The sequence below is a fragment of the Electrophorus electricus genome, chromosome 12, assembly GCF_013358815.1.
Source record: "Electrophorus electricus isolate fEleEle1 chromosome 12, fEleEle1.pri, whole genome shotgun sequence".
Taxonomy (NCBI): Eukaryota; Metazoa; Chordata; class Actinopteri; order Gymnotiformes; family Gymnotidae; genus Electrophorus; species Electrophorus electricus.
In genome coordinates this window covers 17,522,100-17,536,240 of record NC_049546.1, presented here as the reverse complement: position 1 = coordinate 17,536,240, position 14,141 = coordinate 17,522,100, and the positions used below count along the sequence as shown (strand labels likewise).

Here is a 14,141-nt window from a genome sequence, read left to right as displayed (position 1 = left end):
TAGCCCTCAATTGCTCAAGTTGTACTCAGTCATAATTGTAAGTCTTTGGATAAAAGCATCAACTAAATGCCATACATGTAAAATGTAGGAGCCTTTCGTTACAGGAGACACAAGAGCCTGAAATGTCAGTATCGGACTATATAGTGGACGGGAGGTGGTGGTTAATATGTTGTAGCCACATTTAATAGATGCTGGCCAGAGTTCCAGTATATACTCTTGCAATATATGCTTGTTTTTTCATCTTTTATTCAATATTTAATGCAAATGGATACAACTGATGTAGCGCGACTGCAAATGTGCAACTAACACAGCGTTTCTTCCAGATTTCTCAAATTCTGGTAAAAGTTTCATCTTATTTAAAACGCACACCCCAGTTTTATGCTTTAACAGAGTTTTTCCCTGCGGAGGTACCAGACAAATTCGCAATAGACCGCCCCCTTTGGCTGGGAGCAGCACGAGCGTGTTGTGTCCACATCCCTTGTGTTGCAGCTATGTACTGCATAGAGTGCAGAGCCAGCCAGTGCTTTATCTCGGCCAAAAAGCGTCGCATGCAGGAGGACCCGTTAGGCTCCAGCGCGTCCGTCTGGGCCTCTGACAGCACAAAGGCCATCTAGTCCGGGGCAGCGAGTCCGGAGAGACACAGGGAGAGAGGGGACATCCAAGCAGCTTTGTTCAACCATACGTGAAAGAACCCTTTCATCTCCAAGCCAAATACTTACTTGTCAACAGAGAGAGAGAGAGAGAGAGAGAGAGAGAGAGAGAGAGAGAGAGAGAGAGAGAAATTCCAGCCCAGTGAAAAGAAGAGCTGTAGGTGCAAATGGCACACGGATGTGGCGATGAGTGTTGTGACATGCTGAAAGTGTCTTCGGCGGGAATGGCGTTCAGCTCCGATCAGGTCCGTCTCCGGAGCAGCGCAAGTGCTGCGGGGACTGGCAGGCTCGTGAATAAAAAAGTGTCCTTTTGTAACGTGCCGTGCAGCCCTCAAAGACAGATTTCACTTTGCCTTTTACACCATAACCTCGATTTAGTTCCCTTGTTAACAAACTGCTAACGATGCAAATATTCCTGTCTCCAAGGATATACACAACTATTTTTGATTTAAACTTGTGGCGAAGTACACAACGTTTCCGAAGAAATAGGGCGTTTCAGACAGAGGTCCCTCATCCTTTATTTCCAAGTTATGCAGCAAAGTGCTGATGAATGACCTCTGTCGAACACATCCTGTTTCTCTGGAATCTTGTGTACTTCACTGCAATTTGGAATCTGTACATCTCTTACATGTATAAATCTTCCACAGATTTATAAATATTTTGATTTATGCTTCAAGCAATTGAAGAAATCAGTTGGGTATCTTTGCTATGATCCTGAATAGCATTAAGTAGCGCCCTGGTTTAAACTTTATGTATCTCCACTCCCACTTATTAAACCACCATATAAGGTATATTATAAACGTTAAAATACACAATTTCCGTCAAAGTTTTTTTCAGTTGTAATTAGAAGGTGCATGCAACATATGAACATGAGCCTGCGTAAAAAATAAATAATTTCCTTATGGTAGTTCCTCTGGAACTGGAGTAGATGTGAACCGGAGAAGGAATCGGGAATATGACCTCCTGCCTGACACAGAATAAAACCACACACTCAGGAGCATCGCTGAGGGGAGCAGGTTATCCAGCATAAACCTTTACACAGAATGAAAACAGAATGCCCGTTTCTGAACATTCCCGATTCAAGAAGTTTTAATTACTTGGAAATATTCCGTATTTCCAAGAGGGCAGAAATGTTCACTGGGCTTCTAACGATCCTGACTAGCTTTTCTTTCCCGAGACCAATTAAGGCGACGTTGGTGCACAGCATGCAGGCGGCTCGTACGTACAGGCGCTCTGAGAGGAGTGTGCAGCGGTGTCTTCTTGTCATGTCTCCTTTGCTTCCAAGAATTATAATAGCACGCATGCTGCCTCTGTGCACTGTGCCAACATCCGCGTACTCGGAACAAGTCTCCCTCTGCAGATGCAAGCAATTTTCCCGTTATGAAAAATCTCCAGGAAAGTGCTTTAAAAGGACGTGGTCAACAGTTCAGCCATTAATTAGCTTGGCTTTTAATTATTTATTTTTTATTTTGTACCTCTGACAGAATCGTGGGCCTCTGGGAGCGTATGGCTTTGCTTTAATGGCCAGGTGCTGGTTGATGAACCTCTGGGGTCGTGTTGCAAACTCGCCCTATAATGATGAACTTCCAAACTCACGCTTGCCCCCACGCCACCCCAACCCCACCCGCAAACCTCCACCCCCCCATCCCCAGAGAGTGACTGTGTGCACTAATACGTCAGGCATCGATTGCTACAGCTTTCCACCGAAGTGCTATATCGATCGGCAGAAGCTCTGTGTGAGGTTAAAGTCTCTCTTAGTGCCGCTGACATTGTTCAGAAGACTAGAAGTCCTTCCGAAACCGGCAGCTACTGTGGCATGCACTGCCCATAGGTGGCATGCAGCAATGCTATCTTGAAAGCGGCTGCTTCCATCCAAGTGGTAGGCGGGTGGTCGAAGTTTTTACTCAGGTCCCCTATCTCTCTCTCCCACTCTTTCCCTCTTCATTCTCCCTCTTTCTCTCTTTTCCTGTCTCTTTCTCTCCATCTTTTCTTGCTCTCTCTCTCTGCAGTGACCATGTACCGGGAGCCCTCTCTTCACGACCTGACCGAGTTCTCACGCTCCGGTAGCGGCACGCCCACCAAGAGCCGGAGCGCCTCGGCCGTCCTCAACGGGGGCAAAGCCGTGAGTCAGCACGAGTCCACGTAGCCCGGCCCGACCCGGCCCCGCCCGCTTACCCTGCGCCTTCGCCGCAACCTCCGGATGCTCGTGACTTCAAGCAGACTCCTCTCCAAAAAAAAAAGAAAAAAAAAAAAAAAGTTGAAAATAAATAATAAAAACAAGAAAAAATGACAAACAAGCTCTTGGTGGTTGAAGACACACAACTGACAGCATATAGCAACATGACTATTTTCCTCTACCTTAGGGTAACATTTTGTTTCGCGTCAGTTCGCTGTAGTTTTTAGACTTTTACACGTGGCAGCAGCGTCTTGCGTGCAAGCAAGCCATAAAAAATTGTAGCCTTGAATTTGACTGGGCATTCGGTACAGTCCCTCTCAGGTTGGTGCCAGCACCACACCGAGTCGGCTCTCCTTTAGCGTTTCATCACTGAGGATCACTAGCTCGACGCGTCTAGGGCCTGGTCAATGGGGCGCATCTGTTAAGACTTCAGAGCAGTGAGTGAGGGTTAGGCTTCCCGGGTGCGGCAGGACGGACACCCCCTCGTCCTCTGCACTTCTCCCGCAAAGCAGCCCTAAAGGTCCCGGACGCCCGCGCTCTGGTGTGCTCGTCCGGATTGGAGGGGACGGCGCCGCCTCTCGGATTTAGCATCAAGAGGTCCGCGGCGCCACCCGGCTTGTTCGCCGTTTTGAATTACCCATGAGCCTTTGTGACCTTCGTGTCCCTTGTGGTCCTGCCCCTTTCCACAATCAGTGTTTTGTTGAGGTTCCCCCAATGAATGCAGATTAAAGCACACCAAAGAAAGTGTAAGAGAGCCCCTTTAAGAAGTCGAACCATGCCAGCGTTGGCATGACAGGGAGTGATGAATTATAATGCTCACATTTCTTTTGGTCTTCTTTTACTTTTCTTTTCCAAGAAAGGCGGGCTGTGGGGAAAGGGGAGGACTCGGTGTTCTGCGGATCGTTTTTTGTTGACGTATGTGGAGCGAGAGAACGTTTTGTATTTTCCCTGTCTCTCATGGGTCTTGTCGTTTCTGTCCCCCTTTCCGTCTGTCCGAGTCCACTCTTCCGTCTGTCCGAGTGCTTCTCTTCTGCCCTGTCTGCCCACATCCACCGTCTCTCCTTCAGCTGAACTTGGTCACCTTTCCCGTGACTGCTAGGATAGGCTTCCCTCCACTCAACCCCAGAACCCTCTTCATGTACGATTAACTTATTGTGGTGATGGTTTTCTATATAAACAAGAAAATATGTGGAATTTTAGGTGGCTTAACATTTTATAGGACGTCTTATTTGTAAAAGTGAAAAAAAAAAAATCTTGAAAAATTAGAAAAAGACAAAAAAAAAAGGAACCTCTTGTACAGGGCATGTACAAACTCCAGTTGTGTACAATGAGGACACTTTTTTGGGACTATTGTATGTACTCGTTCCTTCTGGAACCATAATTACTTCATATTTGCTGCAGGGGGCTGTTGGCTGTTTTCTTTTGAAGTGAACATATCTGTTGCATGGGAGACAGCAGGGCTCGGAGGATTAGAGCTGCATGATGTAGGCTATGTGTATTAACCCCATGTCGGATCATATGTGCCAGACTACCAGGAATAAAGCAGAAAACAGCATGTACCAATGGACACTCTGCTTGGTACCTTCCAGTGGTTTCTTATTTGTTGTATACACAAAATGCACTGAATAAAATATTTATATTAAGCTCTACTTTTAAAACACGCCTCCTTGCTTTATTTACCGTCGGTCTGTTCAGCGCTTAGTTCGTCTCAAGCACACAGCATTGCAGCACACAGCAGGTATTAATGGGTGAAATGGGTAATCAATTAAATGTATTTAAATATCGCTGTTCTGTATTTCTACTTTTTAAAATAACAATCTGGAAAAGTAATCAAAGTACTACTTAGAATAAGCAAAAGACTAAATAAAAATTCATAGCATGTAGCATTTAGCGAGGTGAGCTGAAACAGTAAAGTTAGGTATCATAGATTATAACTCTAGTTTTAAATGCTGAAGAATAGGTTATACTATACCCACTTTAGGGCAACGTGTTAGTGGTATCCTATACCTCTAGCCTGTGACATTTCCAGCACCCAATATTAATACAGTTTATGCTGCGAGGTATCACGCAGAATTTAAATGTTGGCCCATTCACCCAACAGGAGATTAAATGGATTACGCATTCATACTAGGACCAAACCCAAAATGTAGAGGAGTCGGGCGACTCGCGAGAAGAAAAATGTGATTTCTGTGGATTCCGGATTCCAAACACCATTTGCACAGGACGCCTCTTGAGGGAAGAAGAAGCCGGGCCGTGTTTGACAGACTGTGGGTGACAGAGGACACAGGTCTGTTGAGAGAGCATGTAGCCGTGCGTTAGCGCTTTCATGCTCGCTGGTAGAAGGCACTGTAGAGTCGGCTGTATCCACCGCTGGACATAGATGAATCACCCCTAGAAGCCTCTGTGCTTTAATTGCCTGCAGAGACACAGTTCCTGGATAGCTTAGAACTTGCAACGCCGTTTTATGTAATGAATCGATATGAGTGTAGGAAGCCCTGCGGTCCAGACTGCGTCCCGTACAACAACCCTGGCATGACTGTGCGTGTGCAGGGTTGTCTCTGGTAGGCTCCGTTTTAGCGCAAGATCCGCAAACGGCGACAGACACTCTCGCTCCCGCGAGACACTCGCAGACACTTGCAGACACTTTTACGCGTCACTTCACAAGCAAATGATTAAAAGGAGTCACCTTTCCTTAACTGCAATTTTTATAATACACTATACTATATTTTTTAGATCTTGGTAGAATTGCATATGAATGTGCTTTTTATCCGTACAGCAAGGCAGTTTAATTGGCCGCGCTTATGATGCTTCAGCTATGTCTCCACAACTCACATTCATTCCACTGCCAATAAGATTCAAAGCTAGAAAAGTTCAAATGCGGTGAGAGAGAGAACGCAAGGACAAAGCTGGCAGAGGAGCCTTCGTCTCTTATCTCTCTGTGGATTTTGAACTAACCCTCTCTCACACATTCCCCCCTCACTCTCCCATTCTTTCCCACTTTCTCTCTCCTTCTCTCAGGAGATGGGAGTTCCAGCAAGCGCACAGCCATTAACTTGCGGCTTGTGTGACGTGTGCCGCGGACACCAGAGAAGACGCGAGCTAATTACAGAGCTGGGTGAACAAGCCTGTACTTTGCTACGGGCTCGTTCCCCTCCGGAGTCCTGCAAGGCCTTGGCCGAGTCTTGGTCCCCTAATTCATTAGCAAGCACAGTTTCTCCTGCAACTTTCTGCTGGAAGTGTCTAACTGGAGACACTCATACTACCAGCTGTCAGCAGGCCACAGTCCCATCAGCCTCAAGCAACTCTCCACACACAGTACCAGCCATCCAGTCCTGCTTCTACCCCTGCAGCCAAAAGCCAGCACACATGACACACACACACAGTATATACACATATGGCATATACACACTCTAGCAATCAAAGGGTCACAGCCTATAATTTGCTATCATGCAATATTCAAGCTACTATATGTCATGTTGTCAAGCATCTTATGTAAGCTGTCAAATCATGGAGTGCTGTGGCAAAAAGCCAAGGAGCATTTTTTTGTACATATCCAACAAAATCAGAGACCGTTCAGAGGAAACTACAAGACACACTAGACTTGAGTCAAGAAAGTTGAGAATCGAGAGAACAGCTGTACCCCGTCAGGTACATGAAATTAACCTGACTGAAGAGTATATGTGACCTGATATTTAAATTAACATAATTTAGATTTGTGTTTCTTACTCTTTCAAAAATCCTGCTTCAATACACAAGCATGCATCTCAAATATTTCATATTTAGTGGCTCACCCTGTCCAGTTATAATACAGCTGAAGTTTCAGGACCACGGACAGTTCCTCAATTCCCCACTTACGAGATTCTCACAAATGTTTTATTGAGTATCTCAAATCAGTCAGTTAATGAAGACTGCTGCATTCTTACCAGACTCTGTTGCTACTCAACAGTCACGAGTAGCATTGCTTGAAATGGGCAGGTCAGTATATTTATCTTCTCTGGCATGGCATGAAAGCTACTGCAAACATATGAACAATAAGCCCTGGGTCAGGAAGAACACATCAGGGTCAAGCAACGCTGACCACATCTCTCTGCTGGTGTCTCTGGTCCCTCTTCTCCCAGGTGTGCCTTTTCTGCACCGCCGCTGTGAATAGCACCGGATGAGAAAGAGCATGGCAGGGTGATAACAAGAGCGACCTCTGATAAAAAGCCGTTTGATGCTTCGCAGACTATTTGCAGGGAGGGCCCATAGGCGGCGGCCGGCGTTCGTGGCGAGAACGGGTCTGACGTTGCGCAAAAGAGCCAAGAACGCACGGCTATCCGCTTCAGCGGAGGATTGGGTTACGTGCGAGCCGTGTTCACAGCTCTCCTCAGCCTGCTAAGGCGTCCATGCTATCACAAACTGAATTGGCTCTCTGTGTAATGACTGCAAAACAGGTTGCATGGAAAGGCCTATTATTCAGTCTGCAACCAGCACTGCTGATAATGGCATATTGCATCATGAAATTATTATTTAGAAACACTCCAAGTACCCTGCCTATCTTCGACATGTCCAAACAAGGGAGGTTTTACATTCACTGATGACATGTACTGTTTATTCGGAGGATTTTTTTAATTAAATGAAATCAATGATCAAGAATCATTCTTCCTAATGGTCTAAACATTTCTAGGTGGCAGGCTGGCAAGCAGCAGTTTTTAAATGGCCAGAAGTTGTGGAAATACTCACGTGTTTTTTCCAACACTGCCGCAGTCCTGTGTAGTCTGAGTGAATGAGCCGCGGGAATGCCAGGATCCTAATGCCGGCTGGGTCCCGTGGGAACAGCTGCCTATCTGCAACTGTGTGGCGGAGGCCGGAATTAATTTTCAAACTTAATCGAGACCAAATGCACGATCCACCCAGGGGGATAATGCATGGCCCATTTGGCCGTTTGAACTCTCCTGCACAGAGCCTGTTCAAGGCTGGACATGCTACTGTGTCTCAGACTGCAGAACGACCCGGTAAGATCGGAGCCATCCAAGCAAACCTATTCCTGCATTATGCTCCAATGCTGACATAAGGTGCACTGATGTCATGTTTTACATTTTTAATTAAATGTCGTTAATGATAAAAATGCACACAGTAGTCAAAGCTGGACATGTGTCTGCATTGGTCCTATTCGGATTGGATTTGAAATGCAAGACAATATGAAATTGCATGTTAAAGGTCTTGCACTGGGTGCTATTACTTCATCTTAAACCCTTAATCATGTAATCATGGCACTGAAAGCATTAGTAATAACACTGTGTGGCTCTGGTTAAACCCAAGTCTCCTCCTGCTCTATTCACAAGACGTCTATTTTGTCACCTGCACTGATGAATCATACTCCACCTCTCTCTCTCTCTCTCTCTCTCTCTCTCTCTCTCTCTCTCTCTCTCTCTCGCTTTCTCTCTCTGTCTCTCAATTCTGTCTCTCCCTGTCTCCCTCTCTCCCCATCGTACAAATGTCAGAGTAGGACCTCGGCATTCCGTTCTATAATGGAAATTTAATATAACAGAATAAAGGAATTTCTGATGCTGTTTTCTGCCCTTCTCCTTCCTCTCGTACACACAGCCTCTATGTGAAACCCCTCGGGTCCCCCCCCCCCTTCCCCCCGTCTCTCGTGGCGCAGGAGGGAATCCCGACCTGGGTAACCACTGCTGCTGCAGATCGTGAGAGCGTGTGTGCTGTGGTTACGTAACTCCTGCACCGCCCCTCTCCCGCTGCCTGCATCAGGGTTGCGACGCAGCGGTCAGCCAGGCAGAAAGTGTGCTTCCTTCACCCGGCCAGCAGCCCCGGCAGCTAAGACAGCCGCAAACCTTTCTCTCCAGCCTCCCTGCTGCCCGTCACCCACAGTATTCATACAGTATTCCGACACGCCCTGCCGCATCTATGCCTCCCAGCAATGCTCTTAGAAAAGAGAAGGTGCACCGTGCAGGAACACCTACGCTTTCCAGCTTTTTTTCCCCATTAAAATGTTCTTTTACTGTATGCAACGACCTTTTATTTACACACAGGTGTAGTCAATTTAAAATGTGCCTCAAATATTATATAGGGAGAGCAGAAATGAACGCCACTGGCCTACAACAACGAGGGACCTTCATGATTTACTGGGGTGGCATTTCAAAACATTACATGCTGAGCTTAGAGGAAAACAAAAAATTACATTTATCTCCGCGCGCGCGCGTGACACAAGCAAATCACCGGAGCCCGGAGCAAGTGTGGTCTGGAGAGGAAGAAGAATAAACAGGCGGCCCTGCAGGTGCACTGCAGCTGATGAACGATCGGTTGTTTTCTGTAATTGAACTGTTTATAAAGGAGGTCGGGGCTGGTTACGCATCCGATGACGAATGGCGCAGGTCGGCTGCCTTGGACCTGAGAGGGCTTGGAAGAAGGGCTATCACTCCCCCACCCGCCCACTCGAGCAGACGCTGCGGCACTGCCTGGGAGCGAGCCGCAACGCGCTGACTCTCCCTTCCGCGCGACCGCGGGTCAATGGTCCACATGAACGCGCGCTGCTGCTCTGCATTATAAACCTCCGCGCACCTACAGACAAATAATGGACGGGCTCCGAAATGCTTTCCACGAACCACAGTACTGTACTTTGCAAGGGAGCTAGCTGACACGTTTACGTCCATTACTGTGCGTTCCTCGCCTCCGGAAGAGCTAACGGGAAGAGGCAAGACCCGGGGGCTGACTGGACCTTTTTTCTCTGTTTTACTGCCTTTCAGGGCAAATTAACGGACGCTCATAATTCCACACCGCGCAGCCGAGACATGTAGCCTAATGCTTTGGATTTAGTGATGATCCAGTCAAGATACGGCGCGTCTAATGCACTCAATGACAAAGGGCACATGACAACAGAAAATGGATCACAGTGACGCTAGTCAGTGAGAGTTCAGCATGTTTTTGAAGCAGAACATTACTGGAGGCATATATTGCATTTAATGAGTATCGAAAACACACCGAAATAACGCAGAGCGGGCGTTTGGTGTGTCGCTACTCCACTCCAAGAAGTCACATAAAGTCAACTAAAGCTGTTAGATCCGAAAGGTCATTTGGCAGCTTGATGGAGAGCTGGATTTGGAGATGAGATCTGGCTAGTTTGGGGCTGGCTCCGTAGCCGGGCGAGTGGGCTGCGTTAGATGACGACCTCCACTACGCTGCTGAGGTGGTTTAGCGAGTCGCCAGTGGAGCGGTGCGGGGGATTGGACGGACTTGGCACAAGTATAATAAAGATCCCTGTTCAGAGTGTGCCAATTACGCTCCTCAGAAAAAAAAAAACCCAAAAAGCTGCAGCGCGCCTCGGTGTGCCAAGCGATTTGCCTGTGCGGTGCCAAGTGTAATTGCGCTCCTCACAGAGCGTTCCAGTTAAGCGCGCTAAACTCGCATGCAACTGCAGACAAAGCGCATGCTGTCGAGCGAAGGTGTGTTGTGTTTATCACCTTTACAGAGACTGATAATATTCACTCCTGGGAAATATTTTCCCTTTCCCTCGTACTTTATCTCTCTTAGACGTGTTGCGTTACTTAAAAGGTTTTTTTTTTAATTAGGTTATTGTTCTCTTTTTAAAACTAACCAAAGAAAACAGGTTCTGAACACTTTTAATGAATCGACGTACCAAATGTGAGCGCAAATCCAAAGTACTCTCGGATAACGGCTTTGCGAGATCAGTGGTAGGGCAGATAAGGAAAGAGCAGGAGTCTTTGAATGGTTTAGCGGGTGGCCAGCGAAGTTACTCCCTACCGAAGTGTCGCTCTGAGCCCGAGACATGGAGCGGAGAGAGCAGGTTTGTAGCACAGCAGACTGATATAGATAGGGAACTAAAGAGGGGGCACGTTAAAGGCATGTTTGTGTGTATGTGCATATGTTGTGTTGCACTTTCCTGTTTTCTGTAAGTACCCTCCAGTCTGTCAGTGTGTTGGGGTCTTGAATATGGCACCCTGCTGTTCGTTTATGGAATGAGGCATACACTGTGTACATTTTTATGAATTTTTCACAGTAAGATGAGAGTCTTACATAAATTTGTCTGTGGCATATAGAAATACAAATGTTATCATAACATGCCAAGGAATGGGCAGTATGATTAAAATATGGTCAACATCAAAACACAGTGAGATATGCGACTGACATTGCAAATGAAGAGTTAGGTTTAGGAGTACCATTAGAGTCCAAACAGAGATATTGTCTGGTTAGTATGGATTTTGTAATTAAATTATAAGGTAAGGTTCAAATGTAATGAAACCTGAAACAAGCCCTAACCTTAACCATTTACATTTTCATACATATTAGGCCATGCAGATAGCTACAAATTTGCATGTTGATTTTGCATGTTGTTTAAACACATAAAGATGCAAATCAAGCTTTGAATATTGTTCAGTTCGGCTTCTGAGTGCATACCAGTTTGTCTCATTAACTCTGCCTGTATGAGTAACCTCTGGAGCAGAACAGAGCTCTGTGGGAGAGAGAGAGGGAGAGGAGGGTGAGGAAGGGCAGGGGGCAGGCATGACGAAGTGGGCGTTGGGGGTGGGGGGATGCAGATACCAGTTGCCATGGTGCTGGTTACAATGATGCTTCTGTATTGCAGTAGCATTGGAAAAGAGACAGAAGAGGTTGCCTGTAAACTAGTCAGATGGAGATTGCAAGGTTTCCAGGAAGAGAGGTTGTCTTAAGGGCTTAAAGACTTGGAGCACTTTAGCACCCTCCAATCTATTGTATATGGAAACAACAGGGATTTTTGGCTTCTTCAGGAATCCTCCAAAAACAGGAGGCAGTGTTCCTTACACTCATACGCATTGTAAGTATCACAATGGTAGAACTGTAAACATCTGTATGAAAGAATAAATATTATCTTTCCTTTTTGGTCTTCCTTTGCTAGCAAGCAAAGTATTGAATAGGTCTTTGACCTTCTTTAATGTATCAGGCAAGGAAGTTATGCAAGTGTTTGGAGATATATGGACAGTAAACTGAATTACTTAACTCAGCTGTGTGTTGTGTCTGGTTATTTTACAATCCAGTCATTTTGCTTGAACTTAAGGGGCTTTAATGGGCAATTTACAGAATGATGTAAATTTAGTGATGTGGGATAAAGTCTGTAGAGCCAACAGCAAACAAGGTATGAATGGTGACATATGTATAAAGCATCTCTTTCTTTACTCTGTGTTGACTACACTCCCTTTCTTGCCCAGACTCATGCCCCACATGAGTCAGTATGTAATGTGTGTGTGGGGGGAGGGGGTTGTTTGTTTGCTTGCTTGTTTGCATTAGTAACATAGGTATGATTTTATCAAGCCAGTCAGCTATAGGGGTCCTACACATGCTCTACTCCAAAATATATATATAATAGTTTGTTCCAAGTGTGTAAACATGTTTGTTTCTGGGTTAAGAGATTAATTAGGTATTTTAGAACTACGTCACGGAATCCCACTTTCTCAATCTGACGTCATGTCTACCTGAGTCGTGTTCACGTTGGGGTTCGTGATATCGCGTTGAAACGTGAGACTTGTGATGGCTGCAGTGCGAAACACTGACACACCAGCCAGGCGACCGTTCTGGGGAAGAAAACTCGGAGGTGGAATACATATGCCTTTCCCCCAAATAAGAAGGGCCACAAAGAGTTTGACAAAAAGCTGTCGGCTGGCTTAGGTTGCAGCAGTGAGACGTAACTGGAGCTAAAGCTATAACATCTGACAGCTTTACAGCATGGATGAATGTGTGTCCTGTACACGTTCATTCTGGTAAGTTTCTCTTGTCTGGTTATGTAATTTAACGTTAGCTATGTTTACTAAAGTCATTGGAAAGGCAGATCAGCTTTGTGATGCCAAAGTTAGCTAGTTAACGCTAGTTAACTACAAAAAACACTTTTTAACCCAGCTACCTTGCGTGCGTCTGTTTTGCTCGCTTTTGCCCTTAAAAGCATCGTAAATTTCAACATATGAACCTGCAGTTGTGCGATCCTTCGCATTGTTACCGTGGGTATTTCCGCTAGCTAACTATTAAATATGTGAGAAAACAAACCAGCCAGCTAGCTAACGTGTGTGTTGCGAGACAGATTGACTAAATGGCCATCTATAAATTGCCCAGTATTGCGGTACTACTATAAGAACGAGGTCTCCAACGTGAGCTTGTTGTCTGGGACGTGACTGAAAAGTTGGAGAAGCTAGCTAACCTAGCTGCGCTAACGAAGTAGCGATGGGTCATGGTAACTCGTCAAATCTCGCGAGATGTAGCTATAGCACCTGGAACCTTTGACTGTTAAAAATAAAACTTTTTAAACCAGACTACCCAGTTATCACGCACTTTCGTATAGTTTTGTGAGAACATTTTTTATTTTACTCAAATCCTCTTTTCATAAAGAACATTTTAAGGCTGCTTGTGTTTACAGTACAGTTTATGACCTTCAGACTTGTGCTTACAGGTCAGCCAGCATGTGAAGACTGGAAACCATCTTTACATTTGCACCTCAGTGAAGTCAAGGAGACAGACACAGAGCATTATGCCAGACAGTTCAAGAGACGGCGTCGAGAGAATATTCAGAGAGTCGGGGTGGCGGGGTGGGGGCAGTGAGAAGAAAAGGGGACACACCATCTTAATGTGGTAGAAGAATGTCATTTATACATAGATGCCATGAAATCGACTGCCTGCATGATGAAAGTCTGAAGCAGAAGTGTGAATGTGGCGAAAGCAAGATGACATGGTAAATTACTACACTGGATTTCCAAGCTGTGGTGCTTTCATTGCTTTTTGCTGACCCATGTTCTGTCTGGCTTAGGGAAGGAAAATGTTTACACCTTTTCAGATGCTCCTTGTAACCCTCACTGTTCCAGCTGCCTTTCTGGACGCCATATGTGTTTTGCATTCTTGCAAATCCAGTGGCTGGACAGGGTCTGTTTGTGGGTCACTATGTCACCTTAGTTTGCAAAGACACCTGGGAATCCTCTTGCCATTATTGTGGACTGTTTTGTAGTCTTCCTAGGAAGACCACCCTGTCTGTAAGCACTGCCACAAACAGGTTCAAATATATACACACAGGTTTTCCTATATATTTCTAGAGTACATATTTTTTCCTATGAAGAATAAACATTTTGAACAGCACCATATTGCTTTCTATTGCTTTGTTGTGGTTTTCTTCCTTCCTTTAGTAACACTTGCTATTGGGGCTATACACTTCACAATATGCACTGGAAAAAACAATCAAGTGTGTAGTGTTTTGAAACTTTGTTAATTTGTGAGATTCAATTGTAAGTCACTTTAGATTAAAAAAAAAAAAGCTCAAGGCTGAAGACCCTGTTCTCATTCCCAAA

The 14,141-nt window shown here is 45.5% G+C and overlaps 1 protein-coding gene and 1 long non-coding RNA gene across 4 annotated transcripts in view; both read left to right on the top strand.

Moving 5' to 3' along the window:
• Window positions 1-4,484, top strand: part of fgf13a (fibroblast growth factor 13a) — an 83,047-nt gene extending 78,563 nt beyond the window's left edge. For all 3 annotated transcript variants that reach the window (XM_035531955.1, XM_027019175.2, XM_035531956.1), the window contains one exon: window positions 2,660-4,484. In XM_035531955.1, coding sequence (XP_035387848.1) covers window positions 2,660-2,796 — 137 coding nt within the window. In that variant the 3' untranslated portion in view covers window positions 2,797-4,484. The remainder of the gene's footprint in view (window positions 1-2,659) is intronic.
• A 7,857-nt stretch (window positions 4,485-12,341) lies between these two features.
• Window positions 12,342-13,932, top strand: LOC113583058. Its single transcript, XR_003411213.2, has 2 exons — window positions 12,342-12,575; window positions 13,256-13,932. It is a non-coding gene; the product is annotated as an uncharacterized LOC113583058 (long non-coding RNA).
• Window positions 13,933-14,141: the final 209 nt, after the last annotated feature.